The sequence below is a fragment of the Melanerpes formicivorus genome, unplaced genomic scaffold (assembly GCF_026170545.1).
Source record: "Melanerpes formicivorus ecotype bairdi unplaced genomic scaffold, bMelFor1.0.p_v2 SCAF_113, whole genome shotgun sequence".
Lineage (NCBI taxonomy): Eukaryota > Metazoa > Chordata > Aves > Piciformes > Picidae > Melanerpes > Melanerpes formicivorus.
In genome coordinates, this window is record NW_027142465.1 from 1,362,504 (window position 1) to 1,388,610 (window position 26,107).

Below are 26,107 nucleotides of genomic sequence, written 5' to 3' on the forward strand. Positions count from 1 at the left end.
CCAATCCCCTCTTGAACACCTCCAGGGGTGGGGACTCCACCACCTCCCTGGGCAGCACATCCCAGTGACCAATCTCTCTTTCTGTAAAGAACTTCTTCCTCACCTCCTGCCTAAACCTCCCCTGGCACAGCTTGAGGCTGTGTCCTCTTGTTCTGGGGCTGCTTGCCTGGGAGAAGAGACCAACCCCCACCTGGCTTCAACCTCCCTGCAGGGAGTTGGAGAGAACAAGAAGGTCTCCCCTGAGCCTCCTCTTCTGCAGGCTAAGCAACCCCAGCTCCCTCAGCCTCTCCTCCCAGGGCTGTGCTCCAGACCCCTCCCCAGCTTTCTTGCCCTTCTCTGGACACCTTCCAGCAGCTCAATGTCTTTCTTTAATTGAGGGGCATGGAAGGTGTTCCCATCACCCAGGGATGATGATGCTGGTGTTGAGCTTCCTCACGTGGAGGAGCTCTCCAGAGACACATCCAAAGATCCTGTGATGAATTGGAGCCCTGGCACCATGCCAGTTCTCTCCACCTACCATTTAGCTAACACTCTGCTCTCCAAGGGCTTGCCTGTGAGCACCACAGAGTGGCTCAGGTTGGAAGGGGCCCCAGAGATGATCTACTCCAACCTCCCCACCAGGGGCAGGGACAGCTCTCAGCCACACTCAGCTGCTCAGGGCCTACTTGAGTCTGGCTTTGAGCAACCCCAGGGAGGAGGCAGCCACAATCTCCCTGGGTAGCCTGTTCCAGTCTCACCACTCTGGGACTGAAGAACTTCTTCCCCATCTTTATTTTAACATCTTTATTGATGATCTGGATGAGGGCATTGAGTCCCTCATCAGTAAATTTACTGATGACACCAAGCTGGGGGCAGGAGTTGATCTGCTGGAGGGCAGAGAGGCTCTGCAGAGGGACCTGGACAGGCTGGGCAGATGGGCAGAGGCCAAGGGCAGGAGACTGAACACATCCAAGTGCCAGGTGCTGCACATTGGCCACAGCAACCCCAGGCAGTGCTACAGGCTGGGGTCAGAGTGGCTGAGAGCAGCCAGGCAGAGAGGGACCTGGGGGTGCTGGTTGATGGTAGGCTGAACATGAGCCTGCAGTGTGCCCAGGCAGCCAAGAGGGCCAATGGCATCCTGGCCTGCATCAAGAACAGTGTGGCCAGCAGGAGCAGGGAGGTCATTCTGCCCCTGTACACTGCACTGGTTAGGCCACACCTTGAGTACTGTGTCCAGTTCTGGGCCCCTCAGGTTAGGAAAGAGGTTGAGCTGCTGGAAGGTGTCCAGAGAAGGGCAAGAAAGCTGGGGAGGGGTCTGGAGCACAGCCCTGTGAGGAGAGGCTGAGGGAGCTGGGGCTGCTTAGCCTGGAGAAGAGGAGACTCAGGGGTGACCTTATCACTCTCTACAACTACCTGAAGGGAGGTTGTAGACAGGCAGATGATGGTCTCTTCTCCCAGGCACCCAGTACCAGAACAAGAGGACACAGTCTCAGGCTGTGCCAGGGGAGGTTCAGGTTGGATGTTAGGAAGAAGTTCTACACAGAGAGAGAGATTGCCCATGGGAATGGGCTGCCCAGGGAGGTGGTGGAGTCGCCGTCATTGGAGGTGTTCAGAAGGAGACTTGATAGGGTGCTTGGTGCCATGGGTTAGCTGTTTGAGTGGGTTGGATTGGTTGATGGGTTGGACACCATGATCTTGAAGGTCTCTTCCAACCTGGTTTGGTTTATTCTAATAAAGGTTTATTCTAATCTCCAGTCTAACCCTGCTCTGCCTCAGCTTCAAACCATTCCCCCTGGGCCTGGCTCCAGACTCCCTCAGGAAAAGTCTCTCTGCAGCCTTCCTGCAGGATCCCTTCAGGTCCTGGCAGGCAGCTCTGAGGTCCCCCTGGAGCCTTCTCCTCTCCAGGCTGCACAGCCCCAGCTCCCTCAGCCTGTGCTCACAGCAGAGCTGCTCCAGCCCTTGGATCACCTCTGTGGCCTCTCTCCAGCAGCTCTGTGTCCTTCTGCTGGGGACAGCAGACCTGGAGGCAGGATTGGAGGTGAGGTCTGAGCAGAGCAGAGCCCAGGGGCAGAATCCCCTCTCCTGCCCTGCTGCCCACCCTGCTCTGGCTGCAGCCCTGCACACAGCTGCCTGCAGGGCTGCAGGAGGCCACTGCTGGCTCCTGGGGAGCTGCTCAGCACCCAGCACCCCCAAGGCTGCTGCTCTCAACCCACTCTGCACCCAGCCTGGATTTGTGCCTGGGGTTGTCCTATGATGGGAAACCACTGAGGAGAACCTTTCTGGAGCAGCTTATTTTTGCAGCTGCTATTTCTGCAGAGCCTCTCAGGGCTGTGGTATTCCAGAAAGCAGCAGCTAAAAGCAATTTTTAGCCTGTTGGATGGAGGCAAAAGAAAAACCACCCCAAGCCCAAAACCAACCCAAACCTTTCTCACTCAAAGATGAGCCTCAAAGACCTGGAAACTGCAGGGCCACAGCAATTTATCCTCCACCAGAAAGGAGCCTTTGAAGGTCAGCCTCATGCTTCTTCAAGAGCTTCCATCAGCTTGCACCAGCTGCTCCCAAAGGTACTGAAGTGGCACCAAAGTTGGCCCACAGCCCTCAAGAGGGGGCTGAGAACGTGGTCCCAGCACCACAGCCCGGATGCCTGGGGTGCTGGCAAGCCCTCACCACGTGGCTCTTGCACTAATGCTCATTAAATCTCTCAACCCTAGCACCACAGAGGCCAGCAGTGGGGATGAGGCCGAGTTGCTGGCTCCAAGGACCAAGCAAAGCTTGGGATAACTTCACAGTGATTATAAACCAAACCAGGTTGGAAGAGACCTTCAAGATCATCCTGTCCAACCCATCAACCAATCCAACCCACCCAAACAGCTAACCCATGGCACCAAGCACCCCAGCAAGTCTCCTTCTGAACACCTTCAATGACGGCGACTCCACCACCTCCCCAGGCAGCCCATTCCAATGGGCAATCTCTCTCTCTGTGTAAAACTTCCTCCTGACCTCCAGCCTGAACCTCCCCTGGCGCAGCCTGAGACTGTGTCCTCTTGTTCTGGTGCTGGCTGCCTGGGAGAAGAGCCCAACCTCTGCCTGTCTACAACCTCCCTTCAGGTAGTTGTAGAGAGTGATAAGGTCTCCCCTGAGCCTCCTCTTCTCCAGGCTAAGCAACCCCAGCTCCCTCAGCCTCTCCTCCCAGGGCTGTGCTCCAAGCCCCTCACCAACTTCGTTGCCCTTCTCTGGACTCGTTCCAGCAGCTCAACCTCCTTCCTAACCTGAGGATCCCAGAACTGGACACAACCAAGCCCATAAGCACAAGGTGAGCACAAGTCCACTGAAGGCATCTCCAAGGAGCCCTGGAAACTCCGTGCCCAGCTCCCTGGGGGCTTTCCCTGGCCAGCTGAGTGAGAGCAACTCATTTCCAGATGGAAAGTCATCAGGATGTGACCTGGATAGGCTGCCCAGGGAGGTCGTGGATGTCCCCTCCCTGGAGGTGTTGAGGGTCAGGTTGGATGAGGATTTGAGCCAGCTGGGCTGGTGGGAGGTGTCCCTGCCCATGGGAGGGGGATTGGAACTGGATGGTCTTTGAGGTCCCTTCCAACCCAACCCATTCTGTGCCTCCATGAATCTATGACTCAACAGCTGGGGGAGGTTGGGAGGCTACTGCTGAGCATGAGACACCTTCTGGCCTCTGTTTTCTCCTAGACCTGACAAAAGCACCAAGGAAAAGCTCTGGCCTTCAAAACCTCCAGGGAGGTGGTGGAAGCCTGTGTTGGGTTGGACTGAGCTGAAGTTAATTCTCCTTTCAGGGGCAGGAGAGGATCTGCCTGGCCTCAAACCAGGACAAAGCCTCATCCCTGGAGGTGTTTGCAGCCAGGCTGGAGATGGCTGTGAGCAACCTGCTGTGGTGTGAGGTGTCCCTGCCCATGGCAGGGGGTTGGGACTGGCTGAGCCTTGAGGTCCCTTCCAACCCTGACAGTTCTATGATTCTATGCCTGGCAGTGTACTGCAGCAGGGAGACAGCTGGAGAGGTGCTGCTGGTGCCCAAGGGGAGGTGGGATCATAGTGTCATAGAAGTATCCTAGTATCAGTCAGGGTTGGAAGGGACCACAAGGATCAGCCAGTCCCAACCCCCCTGCCATGGGCAGGGACACCCCACACTAGATCAGCCTGGCCACAGCCTCAGCCAGCCTGGCCTTAAACACCTCCAGGGCTGGGGCCTCAACCACCTCCCTGCACAACCCATTCCAGGGCTTCACCACTCTCATGGGGAAGAACCTCCTCCTCACATCCAGCCTGATGGATGGAGCTCACACCTCTGCCTGTCCCTGCCTGTGCTGCCCCACTGCAGAGATGTGTCCCAGGCCAACCCCATCCCCTCAGCCAGGCACCACCAGCCCCAGCCCACTGTGCAGCCAGGCTCTGCTCCAACTGGGGCTGGAGGGTCCCAGGCTGGCCAGGATCTGTCATGCAGAGAGTTTGACTTCTGCAAGTGAGAGCAATGTCCCTGCCAGCAGCTGGGCTGGGCAGGGCACCAAGTGCCAGGCAGGAGGAGAAGCAGCTGAGGAACCTGAATGAGGTGTCCCTGCCCATGGCAGGGGGCTGGAACTGGCTGACCCTTGAGGTCACTTCCAACCCTGAGAGTTCTGTGCTTCTATTCTTGCTGTGAGCTGTGGGGAAAGCTGAACTCAAGGCAGGGGAAGGCCTGGAGAGGAGAGCCCTGAAGCCCCACCTGGGATCACGGTGATGGTTTTCAAGGCGCGGAGGACGCGGAAGGTCCTGAGAGCAGAGATGTTCCCCAGGTCCACGAACTCGGTGATGTAGCTGCAGGACAGGAGAAGAGAGGGCTTCAGGAGCTCTGCCAAGCAGCTGGCCCTGTCTCCCAGCCTCCTTCCCAGGGTTCCCCTCCAGCCCAGCCCCCCAGACTCACGCCATGGAGATGACCATGAAGTCCAGCCAGTTCCACGGGTCGCGCAGGAATGTGAAGTCGTCGATGCAGAAGCCTCTGGACAGCACCTTGATGAGGGACTCAAAGGTGTATATCCCAGTGAAGGTGTACCTGGAATGGCAGTGGTGGCTCAGGGCTCTGCTCCCCTGGCACCAAGGGCCAGCTCAGGGGCAGCTTTTGTCCGTAGCTGGCTGTGGGACCGTCCTGGGGAGCTGAGATTGGAGTCTCAGAGTCACAGAGAATCCCAGAGCTGGCAGGGCTGGAAGGGACCTCAAGGCTCAGCCAGCTCCAACCCCCTGCCATGGGCAGGGACACCTCACACCACAGCAGGTTGCTCACAGCCACCTCCAGCCTGGCTGCAAACACCTCCAGGCAGGAGGCTTCCACCACCTCCCTGGGCAGCCTGTGCCAGGCTCTCACCACCCTCCTGGGGAACAACTTCTTCCTCACAGCCAATCTCAATCTCCCCACTTCTAGTTTTGCTCTATCCCCCCTAGTCCTATCACTTCCTGACACCCTCCAAAGTCCCTCCCCAGTTTTCCTGTAGCCCATTTCAGATCCTGGAAGGCCACCAGAAGGTCTCCTTCTCCTCTCCAGACTGCTGCTGGGTTCTTGGAGTGCTTCAGCACCGAGGGAGGTTTTCACCCCACCTCATAAAGCAAGCTGGGACATCTTGAGGTCCTTTTGGTGACTCTTCAGCAGCACCTCTGGTCCCTGCTGATGTCCCATCAGCACCAGGCTCTGTCAAACCCTGCTGGGATCTGCCTGTGCAGAACCACAGCAGGGTGCTGGATTTGCCCCTTCTCACCTGGGGCTGCTTGTCCATACTGCTAGGCCTGGTGGAGCTGCTCAGCCACCCCAGGCTATCATCACTCATCTAATCCAAGCTGCCCTGCAGAGCCCTCCTGTCACACAGACCCCACCAGATATTGGGCAGCTCTGAGAGAAGACTGGGAGGGGATCTAAGAAGTGTCTATAAACAGCTAAGGGCTGGGGGTCAGGAAGGAAGGGACAGGGACAGGCTCTGCTCACTGTGCCCTGGGATAGGGCAAGGGGCAATGGAAGGAAACTACAGCACCCTTCCCCAGCTTGAAGGGACCAGGCTGGAGGGACCAGCAAGGCCACCTGGGCACACTGCTGGCTCATGTTCAGCTGCTGTCCACCACTACCCCCAGGTCCCTTTCTGCCTGGCTGCTCTCAGCCACTCTGCCCCCAGCCTGTAGCACTGCCTGGGGCTGTTGAGGCCAAAGTGCAGCACCCAGCACTTGGACTTGTTCAATGCCATCCTGAATCCCCATGCCTAATGCAGATGTCACTTGGTCACCTTCACTGGGACACCTTGAGCCTTCTCCAGCTTGAAGGGACCAGGCTGGAGGGACCAGCAAGGCTCCCACACCACCCATGGGCCAGCAGCACGTGTGGGTGCTGGGCCACAGAGGGTTGAGTGGAGCTCAGAGCAGTGCTCAGCATCTTCCAGCTGGGCTGGCCAACAGCTCCTCTGTGTGCCACAGCAGGTGAGGCTGCCCTGGTGGTCTGGGCCCAAGCAAAGGTCAGATTGGGGAAAATAAAAGTGAAAAGGAATGGATGGCACCAGGGTGGGGGAGGGCAAGGGGCAATGGATGTCAACTCCAGCACAGGAGGTTCCAGCTCAGCAGGAGGAGGAACTTCTGCACTGTGAGGCTCCCAGAGGCCTGGAGCAGGCTGCCCAGAGAGGTTGTGGAGTCTCCTGCTCTGGAGCCTTCCCAGCCCTGCCTGGATGTGTTCCTGTGTGCCCTGGGCTGGGTTCTCTGCTCCTGCTCTGGCAGGGAAGATTGGACAGGATGATCTCCAGAGGTCCCTTCCAAGCCCTCACACCCTGTGAGCTGAGATCCTGTGAAACTCTTCCACTCTTTGCAATGCTTAATGGAGACCCTGGACACCACTTCTGGGATCGAGGGGGCACCTTCCCTCCTCTGAAGGTTGCCTGGATTCCAGGATGGGCCTTCCCCTTCCTGAGGATGGCCCAGCTGGGGTGAGCCTGCATGGCTGGGGGAGGTGGCAGGAGGCCTGCAGGGACTTACTCCACGTTCTTGGACCACGCTGGGGGGTTGCTGAGCGTCATGAACACGCAGTTGGTGAGGATGGTGATCATGATGAACATGCTGAACAATTTAAACCCTGGTCAAGGAGAAACGCTGTGGCTGCTGCCCAGGCTCCCCCCCTCCACATTCTTACAGAGCCAGGCACCCTGCTCCTCTTGGCCTGGCTTTCACCTTACCCCCATGCCCTGCCCTGCCCTTCCTGCAGCTCTCTGCAGGCTCAGTTCTGTGCTCCCACTTTGCCCTTAGTCCTCCTGCTCCCTCACATGCTCCTGGCTCTTCCCCTCCTTTTCTGCTCCCCTCCCCATCTCTGTGGTGCTGGCTCTGCCTCCCTGCTTGTCCCCTGGGCTCCTTCCTCTCCATCATCTCAGGACACAGCTTTCCCTGATTGTCTAATCCCTCTGCCACAAACATCTCCTCTCTTTTTTATTCATCCTACCCCCTGGCCACCCTCCCCTGCTGCCAGCAGAGCTCTGCTGGGAGCACCTCCCCCCCCACCCTAGTGCCCCTCTTGCTCTTGAGCTCCTTTTCTGCCTTCCCATCTCTGCTGGTCTCACCTCAAGAGCCTCAGCACAGCTCAAGTTGCCTCCTTCCCTGTACTCCAGGGCCCTGGTTGCTCTGCCTTCTCCCTCCCAAATCATCCTTTGAGCTTCCCAGTTCACCCTCTTCCCAGATGGGCTGGGATGCCCTGGCCTGTAAACATTCTCCTCCCTTTCCTCTCCAGACCTCAGAGACCTTGAACCTCTCTCTAGGAAGCTCCATCACTTAGGGCTTCAAGACTGAGCTCTTCATGCCCCCAAGGTGCCCAAAGCCTTCAGGAGCCCTCTCCTTGGGACAGGCCCCAGGCAGTGGGGCTGGCTGGGCAGAGGAGCCCGGCCAGGCTGGGGGCCAGCCCGGGAGATGTGCTCCCCACCCCATCACCAAACCCATCTCAGCCATCTCCCAGGGCTGCCTGCACTCGGGGCACCAGGCTTTGGCCTGGCAGTGGACAAGGATATGAGTGGATCAGCACTTTGATGGCTCCTCTGCGGATGGGGTGGAAGGGACCCAGCAGGTAGAGGGCAGGGGTGGCTGAGAAGCGGAAGATGGCTTTGCCTTTGTTGAGGACTATGAACGTCTGCAGGGGAGAGAGAGGGAGATGGTCAGGCCCCCAGCACACCCCCAAACCCCCCCAGGAGTCAGCTGCCCCCAGGAGAGCCGAGACCTCCGGGCACGCTTCGGGGCTCCAAAGGCTTGGGACACGGCCAAGGAGCAGAGGTGCTGCGGTGGAGGGGAAGCAGCCCCAGCAGGCTGGGGCTGGAGATGGCCAAGATGGGCTGAGAGGAGAGCCTGGGGCATGGTGGAAAGGAGGGCAAAGTCCACACCCGTGTGTTTGCCTCGGGGTTCACCCCCAGTGCCCGACCTGCCCACGGGCCAAGCCCTGCCCCTCACCTTCTTGTCCTTGTAAAAAGGGTCCAGGTCCTCCAGGGGGGTCCCAATCAGCTCCAGGGGGGGGGTCACCGTAGATGAGGGGCAGGTTCTTGCCAGCTTCCAGGTCACTGCTGGGCTTGATCTCCTCCTCCTCGGGCAGCTCCACCTGCTGCCTCCTTATGCGGAGCGCCTCGGCCTCGGCCCTGCGCTGCTCGATGGCCGCCAGCGAGGCAGGGGTGAAGGGGCGCAGGAGCTCGGGGCCCGGGATGCAGGGCAGGCCAGCCATGCTCTCATTCTGCTCCCAGGGTGCCTCTGCCCAGCCTGGGGGGGACACAGCCCGTCAGCAGGGGCTGTCAGCTGAGGCCATGCACGCAGGATGGGTTGGGGTGGAGGGGAGAAAACAGCCAGAGCGGGGTTGGAAAGGACCTCAAGGCTCAGCCAGTTCCAACCCCCTGCCATGCCCAGGGACACCTCACACCACAGCAGGTTGCTCACAGCCACCTCCAGCCTGGCTGCAAACACCTCCAGGCAGGAGGCTTCCACCACCTCCCTGGGCAGCCTGTGCCAGGCTCTCACCACCCTCCTGGCCAACAACTTCTTCCTCACAGCCAAACTCAATCTCCCCACTTCCAGTTCTGCTCCATCCCCCCCAGTCCTATCCCTCCCTGACACCCTCAGAAGTCCCTCCCCAGCTTTCTTGCAGCCCCCTGCAGATCCTGGAAGGCCACAAGGAGGTCTCCTGGGAGCCTTCTCCTCTCCAGCCTGCACAACCCCAACTCCCTCAGGCTGTGCTCACAGCAGAGCAGCTCCAGCCCTCTGCTCCTCCTCCTGGCCCTTCTCTGGACACCTTCCAGCCCCTCCAGATCCTTCCTGGCACAGAGGCTCCAGCACTGGCCCCAGAGCTCCAGCTGTGGTCTCAGCAGAGCAGAGCAGAGCAGAGGGGCAGAATCCCCTCCCTCCTCCTGCTGCTCTTGTTGCAGCCACTCCATCTGCTCTGGCTGGGGAGAGGCCCCCAGCAGTGCTGGGCTGGCCCTGGGGTTGTTCTCCAGGGGCTTTCCCCAGTCCATCCCTTCAGGGGGGAGCTGCAGGCAGCAGAGCTTCACCCAGCTCCTCAGGGTGATGGATGCGGCTTGGAAGCATCCCACATTCCTGCTGGAGCAGTTGGCTTGGGCCACATTGCAGCCAGAGGGACAAAACACACCCAGAGGTCCATTGCACCTTGGGCAAGCAACATGAGGTGCTCCAAGCAAGAGCTTCCTCAGCCAGAGGAGCTCAGAGGCCTATGAGGAGAGGCTGAGGGAGCTGGGGTTGCTTAGCCTGCAGAAGAGGAGGCTCAGGGGAGACCTTCTTGCTCTCTCCAACTCCCTGCAGGGAGGTTGGAGCCAGCTGGGGGTTGGTCTCTTCTGCCAGGCAAGCAGCAGCAGAACAAGAGGACAGAGTCTCAAGCTGTGCCAGGGGAGGTTCAGGCTGGAGGTTAGGAAGAAATTCTTCCCAGCAAGAGAGATTGGCCATTGGGATGTGCTGCCCAGGGAGGTGGTGGAGTCCCCATCCCTGGAGGTGTTTAGGAGGAGCCTGGATGAGGCCCTTGGTGCCATGGTTGAGTTGATCAGATGGTGCTGGGTGACAGGTTGGACTTGATGGTCTCTGAGGTCTTTTCCAACCTGGTTCATTCCATTCCATTCCATCCCATCCCATCCCATTCCATCCTATTCTATCCTATCCTATCCCATCCCATCTCATTCCACTCTACCCCACTCCACAGCTCTGAAAGGCACAGGTCTAACAGGCAGTGCTGGGTGGCTCTGCTCCTGAGGGGAAAGGGTTAAAGCCTTATCTTGCACGAAAAAGCCAGGCAATAATGGCACTTTCTAACGTTACAGAGATCAGGATGCCTCCCCAGACAGGAATAGGATGAGCCATAGGGGAGAGATAAGAGTGGCTCCACCGAGCAGCTGAGCATCTGAAAGGGTTGAAAGGAGCAAAGAACAGGGAAGGGTGGAGAGAGCAAAGTGGGGACCAGAGAGGTGGCTGCACCCAGGCTGCCTGCTGCTGCTACACCTACAAAAAGGGCTTCCTAGAGACCAGAAAGGTTCTTGCTTTGAGACACCTGCCCTCAGCTCCTCCTCTATACCTGGTGGGTGAGGAGTGCCTGGAGAGCAGCCTGCAGGAGAAGGCCTTGGGAGTGTCAGTTGGTGACAAACTCCCCAGGAGCCAGCAGTGGTCCCTGGCAGCCCAGAGCCAGCTGAGTGCTGGGCTGCAGCCAGAGCAGGGAGAGCAGCAGCACAGGGAGGGGATTCTGCCCTCTGCTCAGAGCCCAGCTGCAGCACTGCCTCCAGCTCTGGGGCCCCCAGCACAGGAAGGACCTGGAGCTGCCAGAGAGGGTCCAGAGTAGGCCACAGGGATGATCAGAGGCTGGAGAAATTCCCCTGTGGGAACAGGCTGAGGGAGTTGGGGATGTTCAGTCTGAAGAAGAGAAGGCTCCAGGGAGACCTCAGAGCAGCCTTCCAGTACCTGAAGGGCTCCAGGAGAGCTGGGGAGGGACTTGGGACAAGGGCTGGGAGTGCCAGGATGAGGAACAGTGGCTTTGAGCTGGGAGAGGGGAGACTGAGACTGGAGAGGAGGAAGGAATTGTTTAGATTGAGGGTGGGGAGATACTGGCACAGGTCACCCAGGTAGGCTGTGGATGTCCTCTCCCTGTAGGTGTTGAAGGTCAGGTTGGATGAGGCCTTGAGCAGCCTGGGCTGGGGGGAGGTGTCCCTGCCCATGGCAGGGGGCTGGAACTGGATGATCTTGAAGGTCCCTTCCAAGCCAACCCATTCTGTGAATCTCTGAACCTGTTTGGCTCATGACCAGCAGCTTGTGGCAGAGCAGAGCCCAGTGCCCTGGAACACAAATGGAACCACAGAATTGCTTTGGTTGGAAGAGACCTTTAAGATGATCAAGTCCAAGCAGCACTCCCAGGGCAGCACTCCCAGGGCAGCACTCCCAGGGCAGCACTCCCAGGGCAGCACTCCCAGGGCAGCACTCCCAGGGCAGCACAACTGATGCTGTGCTGGAATAGATTCATAGGGTTGGTTGGGGACCCTAAAGCTGAGCAGCTCCAGCCCTCTGCTCCTCCTCCTGGCCCTGCTCTGGGCACCTTCCAGCCCCTCCAGACCCTTCCTGGCACAGAGGCTCCAGAGCTGGCCCCACAGCTGCAGCTGTGGTCTCAGCAGAGTGGAGCAGAGGGGCAGAATCCCCTCCCTGGCCCTGCTGGCCACACTTCTCTTGCTGCAGCCCAGGCTCTGCTTGGCTCTCTGGGCTGCAAGTGCTCCCTGCTGGCTCCTGCTGAGCTTCTCCTCCCCCAGCACCCCCAAGGCCTTTTCTTTGGGGCTGCTCTCCAGCCAGTCCCTGCCCAGCCTCTATCAGTGCCTGGGATTGCCCTGCCCCAGCTGCAGGACCTTGGCCTTGGTCTTGTTGAACCTCCTGAGGCTGTCCTGGGCCCAGCTCTGCAGCCTGTCCAGGTCCCTCTGGATGGATCCCTTCCCTCCAGCTGTCAGCAGCACCACACAGCTTGGTGTCATCAACCCTGCTGAGGCTGCACTCAGTGCCACTCTCCATGGCAGGTTCAGCTCAAGGCTTCATCCAGCCTGGCCTTGCTGTGGAGCTCCTGCACACCAGAGCCCCAAAGCCAGCAGCATCCCAGCTCCATCAGCACCTCCCAGGGGAGAAGGAGCCAGGAGGCAAAGGTTTAGGCTCTGCAGGGTGCTCTGCTCAGCATCTCTCCTCCCCAGTGAGACACCAGTGTAAGGCAGCACAGCCTGGGGCCCACCGTGGCACTGAGGCAGCTCCCACTGGGACCAGTGCCCCCCAGGCCCCGGGGCAGGGGTGGGCAGCCCCGGGGCACAGCCTGGCAGCCTGCAGCAGCCACTATAAAGAACCCAGGTCAGGCTCCTCGCACCTCCAGCAGGCAGAGGCAGTGGGGGGCCAGCAACACGTGCTGCACAGGGCAGGGGCACCCCGGGGTGCTGCTCTGGGCACTGCTCACCCTGGGTGCTGCTCACCCCTGGGCACTGCCCCAGGCACGGGGCACCCTGGGGTGCTGCTCTGGGCACTGCTCACCCCCAGGCACTGCTCTGGGCACTGCTCACCCCGGGTGCTGCCTCAGGCACAGGGCACCCCTAGGCACTGCTCTGGGCACTTCTCCAGGCACGGGGCACCCCTGGGTGCTGCTCTGGGCACTGCTCACCCCGGGTGCTGCCTCAGGCACAGGGCACCCCTAGGCACTGCTCTGGGCACTGCCCCAGGCACGGGGCACCCTGGGGTGCTGCTCTGGGCACTGCTCACCCCGGGTGCTGCCTCAGGCACAGGGCACCCCTAGGCACTGCTCTGGGCACTGCTCACCCCTGGGCACTGCCCCAAGCACAGGGCACCCATGGGTGCTGCTCTGGGCACTGCTCACCCCTGGGCACTGCCCCAGGCACAGGGCACCCCCAGGCACTGCTCTGGGCACTGCTCATCCCCAGGCACTGCTCTGGGCACTGCTCACCCCTGGGCACTGCTCACCCCTGGGCACTGCCCCAAGCACGGGACACCCCTGGGTGCTGCCCTGGGCACTGCTCACTCCAGGCACAGCTCTGGGCAATTCCCCAGGCACGGGGCACCCCTGGGCACTGCTTTGGGCACTGCCCCAGGCACCAATCCCCTCTGGGCACTGCCCTGGGCACTGCCCCAACTCCCCCCAGCACCTGGGGCCCACCAGAGCCCAGACCCTTGCCTGTTTGCTTCCCTGCCACTGGAGCTGTGCCCACAAGCTCTCTGAGCAGCTCTTTGTTGTCATCTTCAGTGATGGACTCCAGCTGAGCTATTGGTCCTGAGGCTTTGGCAGGGGCAGGTGCTGAGCAGCAGCCTGGAAGGCTTCAGTGCATGGAGGAGCTGCTGCTTGGCAGCAGGATGCTGGTTTGGGGGAGAGGGAGGCATGGACTGAAGCCTGAGCAGGGTAGACTCAGACTGGAGATGAGGAAGAGATTCTTAGTATCCTAATATCAGTAAGGGTTGGAAGGAACCACAAGGATCAGCCAGTCCCAACCCCCCTGCCATGGGCAGGGACACCCCACACTAGATCAGCCTGGCCACAGCCTCAGCCAGCCTGGCCTTAAACACCTCCAGGGCTGGGGCCTCAACCACCTCCCTGCACAACCCATTGCAGGGCTTCACCACTCTCATGGGCAAGAACTTCCTCCTCCCCTCCAGCCTCAATCTCCCCACCTCCAGCTTCATTCCATTCCCCCTAGTCCTATCACTCCCTCAGAGCCTGAGCAGTCCCTCCCCAGCCTTCTTGGAGCCCCCTGCAGATCCTGGAAGGCCACAATGAGGTCACCTCAGAGCCTTCTCTTCTCCAGCCTGAACAGCCCCAACTCCTTCAGTCTGTCCTCACAGCAGAGCAGCTCCAGCCCTCTGCTCCTCCTCCTGGCCCTGCTCTGGACACCTTCCAGCACCTCCACATCCCTGTTGTCATAGGGGCTCCAGAACTGGAGGCAGGACTCCAGGTGGGGTCTCCCCAGAGCTGAGCAGAGGGGGAGAATCACCTCCCTTGCCCTGCTGGCCACACTTCTCCTGCTGCAGCCCAGGCTCTGCTTGGCTTTCTGGGCTGCAAGTGCACACTGAGAGCTCCTGCTGAGCTTCTCCTCCCCCAGCACCCCCAAGGCTCTCTCCTCAGGGCTGCTTTCCAGCCAGTCCCTGCCCAGCCTGCATTTGTGCCTGGGATTGCCTCCAGCCAGCTGCAGGACCCTGCCCTTGCTCTTGTTGAACCTCCTGAGGTTGGCTTGTGCCCACCTCTCCAGCCTGCCCAGCTCCCTCTGGATGGATCCCTTCCCTCCAGCTGTCTGCTGCCCCACACAGCTTGGTGTCATCAGCAACCCTGCTGAGGCTGCACTCAGTGCCACTCTCCATGGCACCCACAGGGATGTTGAACATCCTTGAGGTCCCTTCCAACCCAACCCATGGTGGGAGTGAATCTGTGACCAGCTCCTCCTGCCTGTGGCACACCTGAGCTGCTGCTGCTCATCTCCAGCCCCACTCCATGGATCAGCATCTCTCCCCCTCCCAGTTCAGCAGCAGGCAGCTGGGAGCAGCTCCCTGCTCAGCACCACTTGGCTTCCCTCAGAGCAACTCGCTTTCCTCAGACATTTTTGCTGCCATGAGGCCACACAAACGAATCAGCAGCCTCCCAAAGAGCTGGGGGGGGGAGCTGGGGGGTTGGTTTGGAAGGTACCAGAGATGCTGCCTAATAGGCTCTGTATAAGCAGGGCAGAGAGAAGGGGCAGCATCCTCTCTGAGTCTCCATGGAGAACCACCTCAGCCAGAACTGAAACTTCATCACTGCACAGAAAATAACCTCCTGGGAGGAAGGAGAAAGGCTTCCTCAGCTGCTGTGTGCAAGCATGGGGCTGGGGGGGACACAGGCTGGCTCTGAGCCTGCCCCATCCTGCCAACCCATGCAGCTGCAGGGCTCCGGCCCCGCGGCCCCGGGCGGCTCCAGGGCTCTGCTCCTCCTCCCCCAGGGCAGCTGCAAACCCAGAGTCCTCCAAACCATTGGTTAAGCCCAGAGAGGTGCACTTCTTGCCCCCTCATGCTCAGGACTGGGTTACCAAAGAGAGGCAAGGCTGAGGTGTGCCAAGTGAGGAGCTGCTGCTCCTGGGAGACCCCAGCTCTGCAGGCCCCCCCAGGGGAGGAGCTGCTGCTCCTGAGAGACCCCAGCTCTGCAGGCACCCCCAGGGGAGGAGCTGCTGCCAGCTCTGCAGGCACCCCCAGGGGAGGAGCTGCTGCCAGCTCTGCAGGCACCAGAGCAGGTTGGGAGCCAGCAGCTGCACCCTCTGAGCACCTGCAGCATTGCAGCCAAACTAAACTCATCCTGAGGAGCTGTCCTTAGCCATCTGCAAGCCTGCCCTCAAGATTCATCCTCTTAACAGGAGATGCTCTGGAAAGAGCCCAGAGGAGCCCAATCTGGAGACAAGTCCAGGGCAGAGACCAAGCAGAATGGTCAGCAGTAAGGGCAACTCCTCTTCTCTCACCAAGGTACAGCAGAGCCAGCTGATGCCCAGCCCAGAGGACTCCCTTCAGCAGGGATTAGCATGGAAACAGAGCTCCCATGGACCAAAAGCAGTGAGCAATCAGCTCTGGGACAACCCAAGGAGGTGACCCACATGCTTACAGCTGGGAGCAGATAACACTGGGGGAGATGAGCCAGCACCCAGCAGCTTGGGGAAGCAGCCTCTGGGACACACAGCCCAAACCCATCAGGGCTCCAGGATCTTTCCTTTCCCATCCCCTGCCTCTAGCAGCATTCTCTGCTGCCTGCAGAACAAAATGAGAGGCTCATGGAATCAGTAAGGTTGGAAAAGAGCTCAGCAAGCCCAAGCTGTCACCCAACCCCTCCTGACAACCCAACTATGGCTCCAAGTGCCACATCCAATCCCCTCTTGAGCACCTCCAGGGATGGGGACTCCACCACCTCCCTGGGCAGCACATTCCCATGGCCAATCTCTCTTGCTGGGAAGAACTTTCTCCTCACCTCCAGCCTAAACCTCCCCTGGCACAGCTTGAGACTGTGTCCTCTTGTTCTGCTGCTGCTTGCCTGGCAGAAGAGACCAACCCCCACCTGGCTACAACCTCCCTGCAGGGAGTTGCAGAGAGCAAGAAGGTCTCCCCTGAGCCTCCTCTTCTCCAGGCTAAGCAACCCCAGCTCCCTCAGCCTCTCCTCTGCTCTGGTTAGCCAGAGCCAGCCCTGCCAGCAGGTCCCAAGTCATGATCTATAGAGGAGAATCGTTTCAAAGCTGCCTTTAGACCCCACCTGCCTCTCTGTTTTGCCTGAGGAGAGCACTGCCCTGCAGTCAGCCTGGCTAAGCCACTGCAGCTTGGCCAGCTCCTAAAGGGTTTTAGTGGCCACATTTCAACTGAGCAAGGTGGGAGCTTCCTCTGGGATCTGCAGAGCAGAAAAGCTGTGCCCATGCAGCCATGGCTTAACAGTCAGGAGGTGTTGGGGGACAGGCTGGAGCTGATGATCTCTGAGGTCTTTTCCAGCCTGGCTGATTCTGTGCTATGGGCTGGAGAGAAGAGGTGAGGAAGGACTAAGCCACTCTGCAAGGCCAGGGATGGAAGCATTGAGTCCTGACCTGTCCTCTGGAAGGAGCAGCCCCTTCCTGAGCCTTCCCAGCCCCTTGCACACATCCTCCTGCAGCCCCTTGCATCACAGAATCACCAAGGCTGGAAAAGACCTCAAAGATCATCAAGTCCAAGCTGTCACCCAGCACCTCCTGACAACTCAACCATGGCTCCAAGTGCCACATCCAATCCCCTCTTGAACACCTCCAGGGATGGGGACTCCACCACCTCCCTGGGCAGCACATCCCAGTGGCCAACAACTCTCTCTGGGAAGAACTTTCTCCTCACCTCCAGCCTGCACTTCCCCTGGCACAGCTTGCACACACCCTGCATCCCCTTGTCTCTGCTCCCCTAGCTCAGCCCTCCTTGTTTACTGCCCCCCAAGTCACAGAATCAACCAGGCTGGAAAACACCTCAGAGCTCATCAAGTCCAAGCTGTCACCCAGCACCTCCTGACAACTCAACCATGGCACCAAGTGCCACATCCAATCCCTTCTTGAACACTTCCAGGGATGGGGACTCCACCACCTCCCTGGGCAGCACATCCCAGTGGCCAACAACTCTCTCAGTGAAGAACTTTCTCCTCACCTCCAGCCTGAACCTCCCCTGGCACAGCTTGAGACTGTGTCCTCTTGTTCTGCTGCTGCTTGCCTGGGAGAAGAAGTCCTCCTGGGGCACACAACTTTTCCCCCTCCAGCACCAGAGGCACACAGTGCAGCTCAGCCCTCTCCAGCCCTCCTTTATTTATCCCCATGAGGACAGGCAGGGTGGGGCAGGATGGTGCAAGGGGGACCAGCTGGGCCTGGAGGGTTGGGGGCTGAGTCACAGCTCAGGGATGTGCTTTCAGTTATAGGCATCTCAAGTGCTGCTGCAAGCCATCTGTCCACCTCCAGCACTGCTTCAGATTTGGGTCACTCACTCCAAGGGGCTGGAGGGGATCCAGAGATGGACAATGAGGTTGGTGAAGGGCGTGGAGAGCAGGGCTGGGGAGGAGCAGCTGAGGGAGCTGGGGGTGTTTAGCCTGGAGAAGAGGAGGCTGAGAGGAGACCTCAGTGCTCTCCACAGCTCCCTGCAAGGAGGCTGGAGCCAGCTGGGGGTTGGGCTCTGCTCCCAAGGGACAAGCAAAAGGACAAGAGGAAACAACCTCAAGTTGCCCGAGGGGAGGTTTAGGTTGCCCTTGAGGAGCAATTGGGAAGGTGTGGGCCCCCTCAGAAAGGAAAATGGTGACATGGCCACAAGTGATGAGGAAAAGGCTGAGGTACTCAATAACTTCTTTACCTCAGTCTTCACTGCAAGGGCCTCTAGCCACACTCCTGATGTTATGGAAGACAATGCCAGGGATGGGGAGGAAGAACTGCCCATTGTAAGTGCAGATCAGGTTGGTGATCACCTGAAGAACCTGAAAGTGTTCAAGTCCATGGGACCCGACGGGGTACACCCACGGGTACTGAGAGAACTGGCAGATGAGGTTGCTAAACCCCTCTCTATTATATTTCAAAAGTCATGGCAGTCTGGGGCAGTCCCCACAGACTGGAAAAGGGGAAACATTGCCCCCATCTTCAAAAAGGGCAAGAAGGAGGAACCAGGGAACTCCAGGCCAGTCAGTCTCACCTCTGTGCCTGGAAAGATCATGGAGCAGATCCTCCTGGAGTCACTGCTCGCTCAAAAGAATAGTGAAGAGGTGATTGGGAGCAGTCAGCATGGCTTTGCCAAGGGCAAATCCTGCCTGACCAACCTGGTGGCCTTCTATGAGCAGGTGACAAAATTAATAGATGAGGGGAGAGCAACTGATGTCATTTACCTGGACCTGAGCAAAGCCTTCGACACTGTCCCGCACCACATCCTGGTCTCCAGGCTGGTGACACATGGGTGTGATGGGTGATCACTAGATGGATGAGGAACTGGCTTGATGGCAGCACCCAAAGAGTGGCTGTCCATGGCTCCATGGCCCAGGGGAGGCCAGGGACAAGCAGAGTCCCTCAGGGATCAGCCCTGGGCCCAGGCTTGTTCAACATCCCTGTGGGTGCCATGGACAGTGGCACTGAGTGCAGCCTCAGCAGGGTTGCTGATGACACCAAGCTGTGTGGGGCAGCAGACAGCTGGAGGGAAGGGATCCATCCAGAGGGAGCTGGGCAGGCTGGAGAGGTGGGCACAAGCCAAGCTCAGGAGGTGCAACAAGAGCAAGGGCAGGGTCCTGCAGCTGGCTGGAGGCAACCCCAGGCACAAATCCAGGCTGGGCAGGGACTGGCTGGAAAGCAGCCCTGAGGAGAGAGCCTTGGGGGTGCTGGGGGAGGAGAAGCTCAGCAGGAGCTCTCAGTCTGCACTTGCAGCCCAGAAAGCCAAGCAGAGCCTGGGCTGCAGCAGCAGAAGTGTGGCCAGCAGGGCAGGGGAGGTGATTCTCCCCCTCTGCTCAGCTCTGGGGAGACCCCACCTGGAGTCCTGCCTCCAGCTCTGGAGCCCCTATGGCAAGAGGGATGTGGAGGTGCTGGAAGGTGTCCAGAGCAGGGCCAGGAGGAGGAGCAGAGGGCTGGAGCTGCTCTGCTGTGAGGACAGACTGAAGGAGTTGGGGCTGTTCAGTGTGGAGAAGAGAAGGCTCTGAGGTGACCTCATTGTGGCCTTCCAGGATCTGAAGGGGGCTCCAGGAAGGCTGGGGAGGGACTGCTCAGGCTCTCAGGGAGTGATAGGACTAGGGGGAATGGAATGAAGCTGGAGGTGGGGAGATTGAGGCTGGAGGGGAGGAGGAAGTTCTTCACCATGAGAGTGGTGAGACCCTGGACTGGGTTGTGCAGGGAGGTGGTTGAGGCCCCAGCCCTGGAGGTGTTTAAGGCCAGGCTGGCTGAGGCTGTGGCCAGGCTGATCTAGTGTGGGGTGTCCCTGCCCATGGCAGGGGGGTTGGAGCTGGATGGACTTTAGGATCCCTTCCAACCCAAACCACTCTGTCAATCTATGAAAGCTGTCACAAGAGCAGGGAGAGCTGTGGGGACAGGTTGGACTTGATGATCTTTGAGGTCTCTTCCAACCTTAGTGATACTGAATACTGAGATGCAGCCCAAGCCCTTCCCCAGTCTGCCTTCAGAGAGTGGTGGGCTCAGAAGACCCAGAGGAAAACCCATCCCTCCTTCTCCACCACCATCCCTTGAAGCCCTGGGGCTTTGAAGTGCTCAGCTGGGAAGTCCCCTGGGCAAGGTGGCTCAGACTCCAGCCTCTGGCCCTCTGAGCCTGGTGAGCACTGCAGGCTCCTGTTAATGACACTTCCTCCTGTGCTGACTCCTGTCACCACCATGGGTTTTGACCCTCCTCTGGGTGTGTTTTGTCCCTCTGGCTGCAATGTGGCCCAAGCCAACTGCTCCAGCAGGAATGTGGGATGCTTCCAAGCCGCATCCATCACCCTGAGGAGCTGGGTGAAGCTCTGCTGCCTGCAGCTCCCCCCTGAAGGGATGGACTGGGGAAAGCCCCTGGAGAACAACCCCAGGGCCAGCCCAGCACTGCTGGGGGCCTCTCCCCAGCCAGAGCAGATGGAGTGGCTGCAACAAGAGCAGCAGGAGGAGGGAGGGGATTCTGCCCCTCTGCTCTGCTCTGCTGAGACCACAGCTGGAGCTCTGGGGCCAGTGCTGGAGCCTCTGTGCCAGGAAGGATCTGGAGGGGCTGAAAGGTGTCCAGGGAAGGGCCAGGAGGAGGAGCAGAGGGCTGGAGCTGCTCTGCTGTGAGCACAGCCTGAGGGAGTTGGGGTTGTGCAGGCTGGAGAGGAGAAGGCTCCCAGGAGACCTTCTGGTGGCCTTCCAGGATCTGCAGGGGGCTGCAAGCAAGCTGGGGAGGGACTTCTGAGGGTGTCAGGGAGGGATAGGACTGGGGGGGATGGAGCAGAACTAGAAGTGGGAGATTGAGATTGGCTGTGAGGAAGAAGTTGTTGCCCAGGAGGGTGGTGAGAGCCTGGCACAGGCTGCCCAGGGAGGTGGTGGAAGCCTCCTGCCTGGAGGTGTTTGCAGCCAGGCTGGAGGTAGCTGTGAGCAACCTGCTGTGGTGTGAGGTGTCCCTGGGCATGGCAGGGGGTTGGAGCTGGCTGAGCCTTGAGGTCCCTTCCAACCCTGACAATTCTATGCTACACCAGGTTCATGCTCTCCAGGTGCCATCAGGCTCCCCCAAGTTGTCAGCATTACAGAATACAGCTTGGGAGGAACCCCAGGGATCATTTTGGCCAGCCTTTGGTCCCAGGTTGGTCAAAGCCACAAGGGCAGCCACAAACCAAGGGCTGTGCTGGTGCTCAGGGGCTTTACACAGAGCAGGAGAAGGATGTGACCCAGAGTCCCAGCTGGGCTGGGTGCTGTGGGCTGGGTGCTCTGCACCAAACCCTGCTGCTCCCTGAGCACAGCTCCTTGCAAAGGTGCAGCTGAGCCTCTGTCATTGCTGCCTTCCTTTGGAGAGCCAAATCACAGGCACTGAATCCCAGCATGCTGGGGGCTGGGAAGCACCTCTGGAGATCCTCCAGTGCAACCCCCTGCTCCGGCAGGGCACCCACAGCAACTTGCCCAGGAGCACAATGCCCAGGGGGGGTTGGAAGCTCTCCACACCAGGAGGCTCCACAAACTCTCTGGGCAGCCTGCTCCAGGCCTCCAGCAGCCTCACACCAAAGAAGTTTCTCCTCCTGTTCAGATGGAACCTCCTGGGTGCCACTTTGTGCCTCTTGCCCCTTGTCCTGTCCCTGGGAACCACTGAGCAGAGCCTGGCCCCAGCCTCTTGCCCCCCAGCCTTTAGCTCTTGCTGAGCATTGCTCAGCTCCCCTCTGGGGCTGCTCTGCTCCAGGCTCTCAGCCCCAGGGCTCTCAGCCTTTGCTGCTCCCAGAGCTGCTCCAGGCCCCTCAGCAGCTTTGTAGCCCCCACTGGCCTCTCTCCAGCAGTTCTCTGTCTCTCTGGAGCTGGGGAGCCCAGAGCTGGACACAGGACTCCAGATGTGGCCACAAATCCTTGAAGGTCTTTTCCAACCTGGTCAGGTCTGGTCTATTCTATTCTATTCTATTCTATTCTATTCTATTCTATTCTATTCTATTCTATTCTATTCTATTCTATTCTATTCTATTCTATTCTATTCTATTCTATCCTATCCTATCCTATCCTATCCTATCCTATCCTATCCTATCTATTCTGCTCTGCTCCTATTTTATTCCTATCCTATCCTACTCTATTCCTATTTTATTCCTATCCTATCCCATTCCATTCCTATTCCATTCCAAGGGGGCACTAACCTCCCTGTGGGGACTCAAACCACTAACCCCCCCTCCCCAGGCTGTGCCCTGCAGAAGTGCCTCCACTCCTGCCCCCAGCCCCTAAGCCCCCTGGAGACCGAGCTCCTGCAGCCCCGGGGCTGCTCTCGCCCCGAGTTCTCCGGGGCTGAGCCACCTCGAAGCCTGCTCAGGCTCAGCCCTGCCGAGGGTACCTCGGATGTGCCGGGAGCTGGGGGGGGGGGGGGGTGGGTGGCACTCAGGGGCTGGGAGCTGTGAAGTCCTCGGATACTCTCCGCGGCCACAGATGGAAATAGGAGGTTGCACCATCCTGCAGCAACGCGCTGCCCCCCTCCTGCCTGCGGCCGGGGCTCCGGCGCCGCCCGGGGGGAGCGCGACCCCAGCCCCACCTCCCCTCCGCCCCTGCGGACCCCCGCCGGGGGCTGGACGGGCAGGGGACGGCGGGGCAGGGGGCTGCAGGGGGTTAGTGGGGGTGGGGGTGGGAGTGGGGGTGGGTTTGGGCGGGGCTGGAGGCTCGGGCGGGCAGGGAAGGGTTAAAGGGAGGACCCTGCGCTTGCCCACTGCCCACCGGCTGCACTCGGGTGTCATCCAAAGCTCCTGCTCCTCCCTGCCAGCAGCTCCCATGTCAGGCTTGGAACCGATCTGAGCCGGTGCTGGGAAGGCAGGAAGGGGACGGCGTGGGGGAAGGGAGGGTGCTGTGGGGCTGGGACGAGCCGCGGAGTCCGCCCGGCCCCGGGGGGTGGCGAGCGGCGATGCAGACACCTCCCAGGGACCGCGGGGAAAAGCCCTCCGGGATCAGCGGCTCCAGCCTTCCACCCAGCACCCCATGGCCACCAGAACACCTCCCAGAGTGCCACATCCACTCACTCTGGGAGCACCTCCAGGCATGGGGACTCCACCAACCCCCCGGGCAGCCTCTTCCCACCCCTCAGCACCCTAAGAAATTCTTCCTGACCTCCAGCCTAAGCCTCCCCTGGTGCAGCCTGAGGCCATTCCCTCTTGTCCTGTCCTTAGTTACTTGGGAGAAGAAGCCAACAATGGCCTCCAACCTCCAGCCTCCTCTCAGGGAGCTGTAGAGAGCAGTGAGGTCTCCTCTGGGCCTCCTCTTCTTCAGGCTAAACAGCCCCAGGAGAGACATGGCCACACCAGCTGCCATTTGGGCCACCAACAAGCCGCCCTGGGAGCAGGTCCCAGACCTGATGCTCCTGTGGGATTGGTAACATGAGGGCTCCTGCAGCACCCTGGGGCTGGGGAGCTCCATTTTCCCCTCACAGCCTCTCTATCCCAGTGTCCCATACAAACCAGGAGCAGCGTGGGGCACCTGCAGCCATCAGAGCCCTCCCTGTGCTCAGCCCCACACCTCCACTCCTGTCCTTCAGCTCCCAAGGGATCTCATTCACATCCACGGGGATCTGCAGGAGGGGGATTCAAGGAAAGCTATTCCCAAGGGCTGTGTGAATGACCAAGGGAGGAGGCAGCTGGACAGGCAGGGAGGATGAGGACCCTTCCCAACACCTCCCTGGGATCTTTGCCCTCATAACTCCCTGCAGCACCTTCCACCTTCTCCATCATCCTCCCCTCCATACAAACAGATTCATGCAGTCACAGAATGGGTTGGAAGGGACCTCAAAACTCATCCAATGCCAACCCCCTGCCATGGGCAGGGACACCTCACACCAGCCCAGCTTGCTCAAGGCCTCATCCAGCCTGGCCTGGAGCACCTCCAGGGAGGGGACAGCCACAGCCTCCCTGGGCAGCCTGTGCCAGAGTCTCCCCAGCCTCACTCTCAACAATTTCTTCCTCATCTCCAGTCTCAGTCTCCCCTCTCCCAGCTCAAACCATTGTTCCTCATCCTGGCACTCCCAGCCCTTGTCCCAAGTCCCTCCCCAGCTCTCCTGGAGCCTCCTTCAGGCACTGGAATGACCCCAGGAGTCCAACCTGCTGCACACACAGAGTGGCACTGGGTGGAGGCTCACTGTTACTTGCTGCCCCTTGCTGTCCTACCCCCAAATCCAGCAAGTTCCCCCAAGTGCAGCTGCCTGAGCAGCTCCATGAAGCCCTTTCCCCCTGCATGATGCTCACCAGACCCTGCTGCACTCCCCAGAAAGGCTGCTTAGATATGAGCAGAGCCAGCCCAGCCCTGGGCTCTGCTCTTCAACCTAAGCCTGCCCTAAATCTGCCCTTGTGCCCTCAAACCTTTGTGCCAGGGGAGGCTCAGGTTAGATGCTAGGAGCAATTTCTTTCCAGCAAGGGTTCTCAGGCACTGCCCCAGGCTGCCCAGGGAGGTGGTGGAGTCCCCAGCCCTGGAGGTGTTTGAAAGCTGCAGTGGCAGTGGCTCAGCAGCAGCAGCAGCGAGCTCTGGGTGAGAGGTTAGCCTGGATGAGCTCAGAGGGCTCTGCCAAGCTCAGCAGCGCTCTGAACATCAGATATCTTCCCAGCAAGGACTAGAGGGGGCAGATCCAGGGCCCACTGCAGGATCTCCCCTGTCTGACAGGACTGGCCCCAGGGATTGATGGAATTGTGGCCCCCTGATGGATCTCTTGCAGTGCATTTTGCTCCCTGTGTGCCCAGCCTGGGCTCTCACACTGCAGAGCAGGGCTGGGGAGGAGCAGCTGAGGGAGCTGGGGGTGTGCAGCCTGCAGAAGAGGAGGCTGAGGGAGACCTCCTTGCTCTCTCCAGCTCCCTGAGAGGAGGCTGGAGGCAGCTGGGGGTTGGGCTCTGCTCCCAGCCACAAGAGAAGAGGAAGCAGCCTCAGGCTGCCCCAGGGGAGGTTCAGGTTGGACATGAGGAGAAACTTCTTCGCTGAAAGGGTTCTCAGAGACTGGCACAGGCTGCCCAGGGAGGTGGTGCAATGCCCATCCCTGGGGGTGCTTCAAAGAGGCAGAACCGTGGTGCTGAGGGCCGTGGCTTGGCACCAGGCTTGGCAGAGGTGGTGCCTGGCTGGACTGGAGGATCTGAAAGGGCTTTCCCCACCTAAACAGTTCTGTGCCTCGAGCCAGCAGCGGTGTGGGCAGGGGAGGAAACTCTTCTGCTCATCCACAGCCTCCACCCTGCAGCTCAGCACCAGCGCCAGGGAGCAACACAGGATCTGGCCATGGTTGCTGCTGCAAGGGATGGGGGGGGGACATCAAGGGGGCTGCTTGCCTCTGGGTCAGCCCCAGAGCAAGGCTGGGGGTGCAGAGCTTTGCCCAGCTTTGCCCAGCCCCACGCAGCCACCTCAGCACACGGGGGCTTCAGCACCCTGAGACTGAGCCAAGCCCCCCCCGGCACTGCCTCTCTCTGGGTGGCCTAAGGAACCTCGCACTGGGCTCACCCTGCCCCCCTGGCACCCCCAAACCTTCAGCACCCCACAGCTGCTGCATGCAAAGGAGGGAGCAACGGCCTCCCAGCCACCCCATCAGCATCACTGCCGCTCACAGAGGGCTCCCACCTCCCCCTGCTCACCGTGGGGGTCCCTCTCTCTGCCCCAGGGGGGTCAGGGGCTCCGTGGGGACAGGCACCTTCCCGAAAGGAGACACTGCAGAGCCTCCCCCCCCCCCCCCCCCCCAGACCTTTCCTGCAACCTTGGCTTGGCCAAGCTGAGGTTTATATTTAGCTCCCCAGGAGGAGAAGCCAGGAGCGAGGGGACTGGTGACTTTGAAGCCCTGCCTGCGGCTCCCTTCCTCCGGGCGGGAAGGTGCCTCAGAAACCGGTGGCTTGTCACATCCCTGCCGCCCCCTCGCAGGCCAGCAGCAGGTCTGTGGCCACCCAGGCTCTGCTGGCTGCTGCCACCTGCCCCCCCGCGCCCTGCCTGCACCTTTGCAGCCACTTTCTCCCCCTCTCGCAGGCTGCCTTCCGCACGGGGGGGGTCCGGCAGGTGCCCGCAGCCCGGAACGCCACCCCGGGGACCACGGGCACCGTCTTGCTGCCGGCCAGCTCCAGCACTCCGCCAGCCGAGCTCCTGCCCTCGCTTGCAGCGCTCCAAGCACAGCCAGAACGACGAACCTGGGGGCGTCCGAGACCCCGCGGACCTTGCCTGGCGGCCCGGGGCTGAACCCAGTACTTACTGTCGGGTGGAGAGAGCAAAATCCCAAGGAGAGACCTTTCAGGGCCAGAATTTCCCTCTCCTTCGACTCCTTGGAGGCTTTGGCTGCGCGAGTGCCTGTTGGCAGAGCAGCTGCAGCTGCTGTCAGATGGTCATGAGTGAAACCTGAGGACACGCAGGGTCCTTCAGGTAGCCTGGGCCCGTCTCAGCTGTGGCATTCGTCCCCCGCTGCGCCAATCAAGGGGCTGGCAGCTCCCGCAGCCCCCGCGGCCGCATCGCCCAGCGCTCCCGGGGTC

At 60.1% G+C, this 26,107-nt stretch overlaps 1 protein-coding gene across 1 annotated transcript in view; it reads right to left on the minus strand.

The window, feature by feature from the left end:
- SCN4A (sodium voltage-gated channel alpha subunit 4) overlaps window positions 1-25,952 on the minus strand; it is a 78,444-nt gene extending 52,492 nt beyond the window's left edge. Inside the window, 7 exon segments of the mRNA XM_068167203.1 lie at window positions 4,706-4,797; window positions 4,904-5,032; window positions 6,982-7,069; window positions 7,996-8,116; window positions 8,431-8,493; window positions 8,495-8,730; window positions 25,834-25,952. Of these exon segments, the coding sequence (XP_068023304.1) occupies window positions 4,706-4,797; window positions 4,904-5,032; window positions 6,982-7,069; window positions 7,996-8,116; window positions 8,431-8,493; window positions 8,495-8,695 (694 nt within the window). The 5' untranslated portion in view covers window positions 8,696-8,730; window positions 25,834-25,952.
- Between the last annotated feature and the right edge of the window lie 155 nt (window positions 25,953-26,107).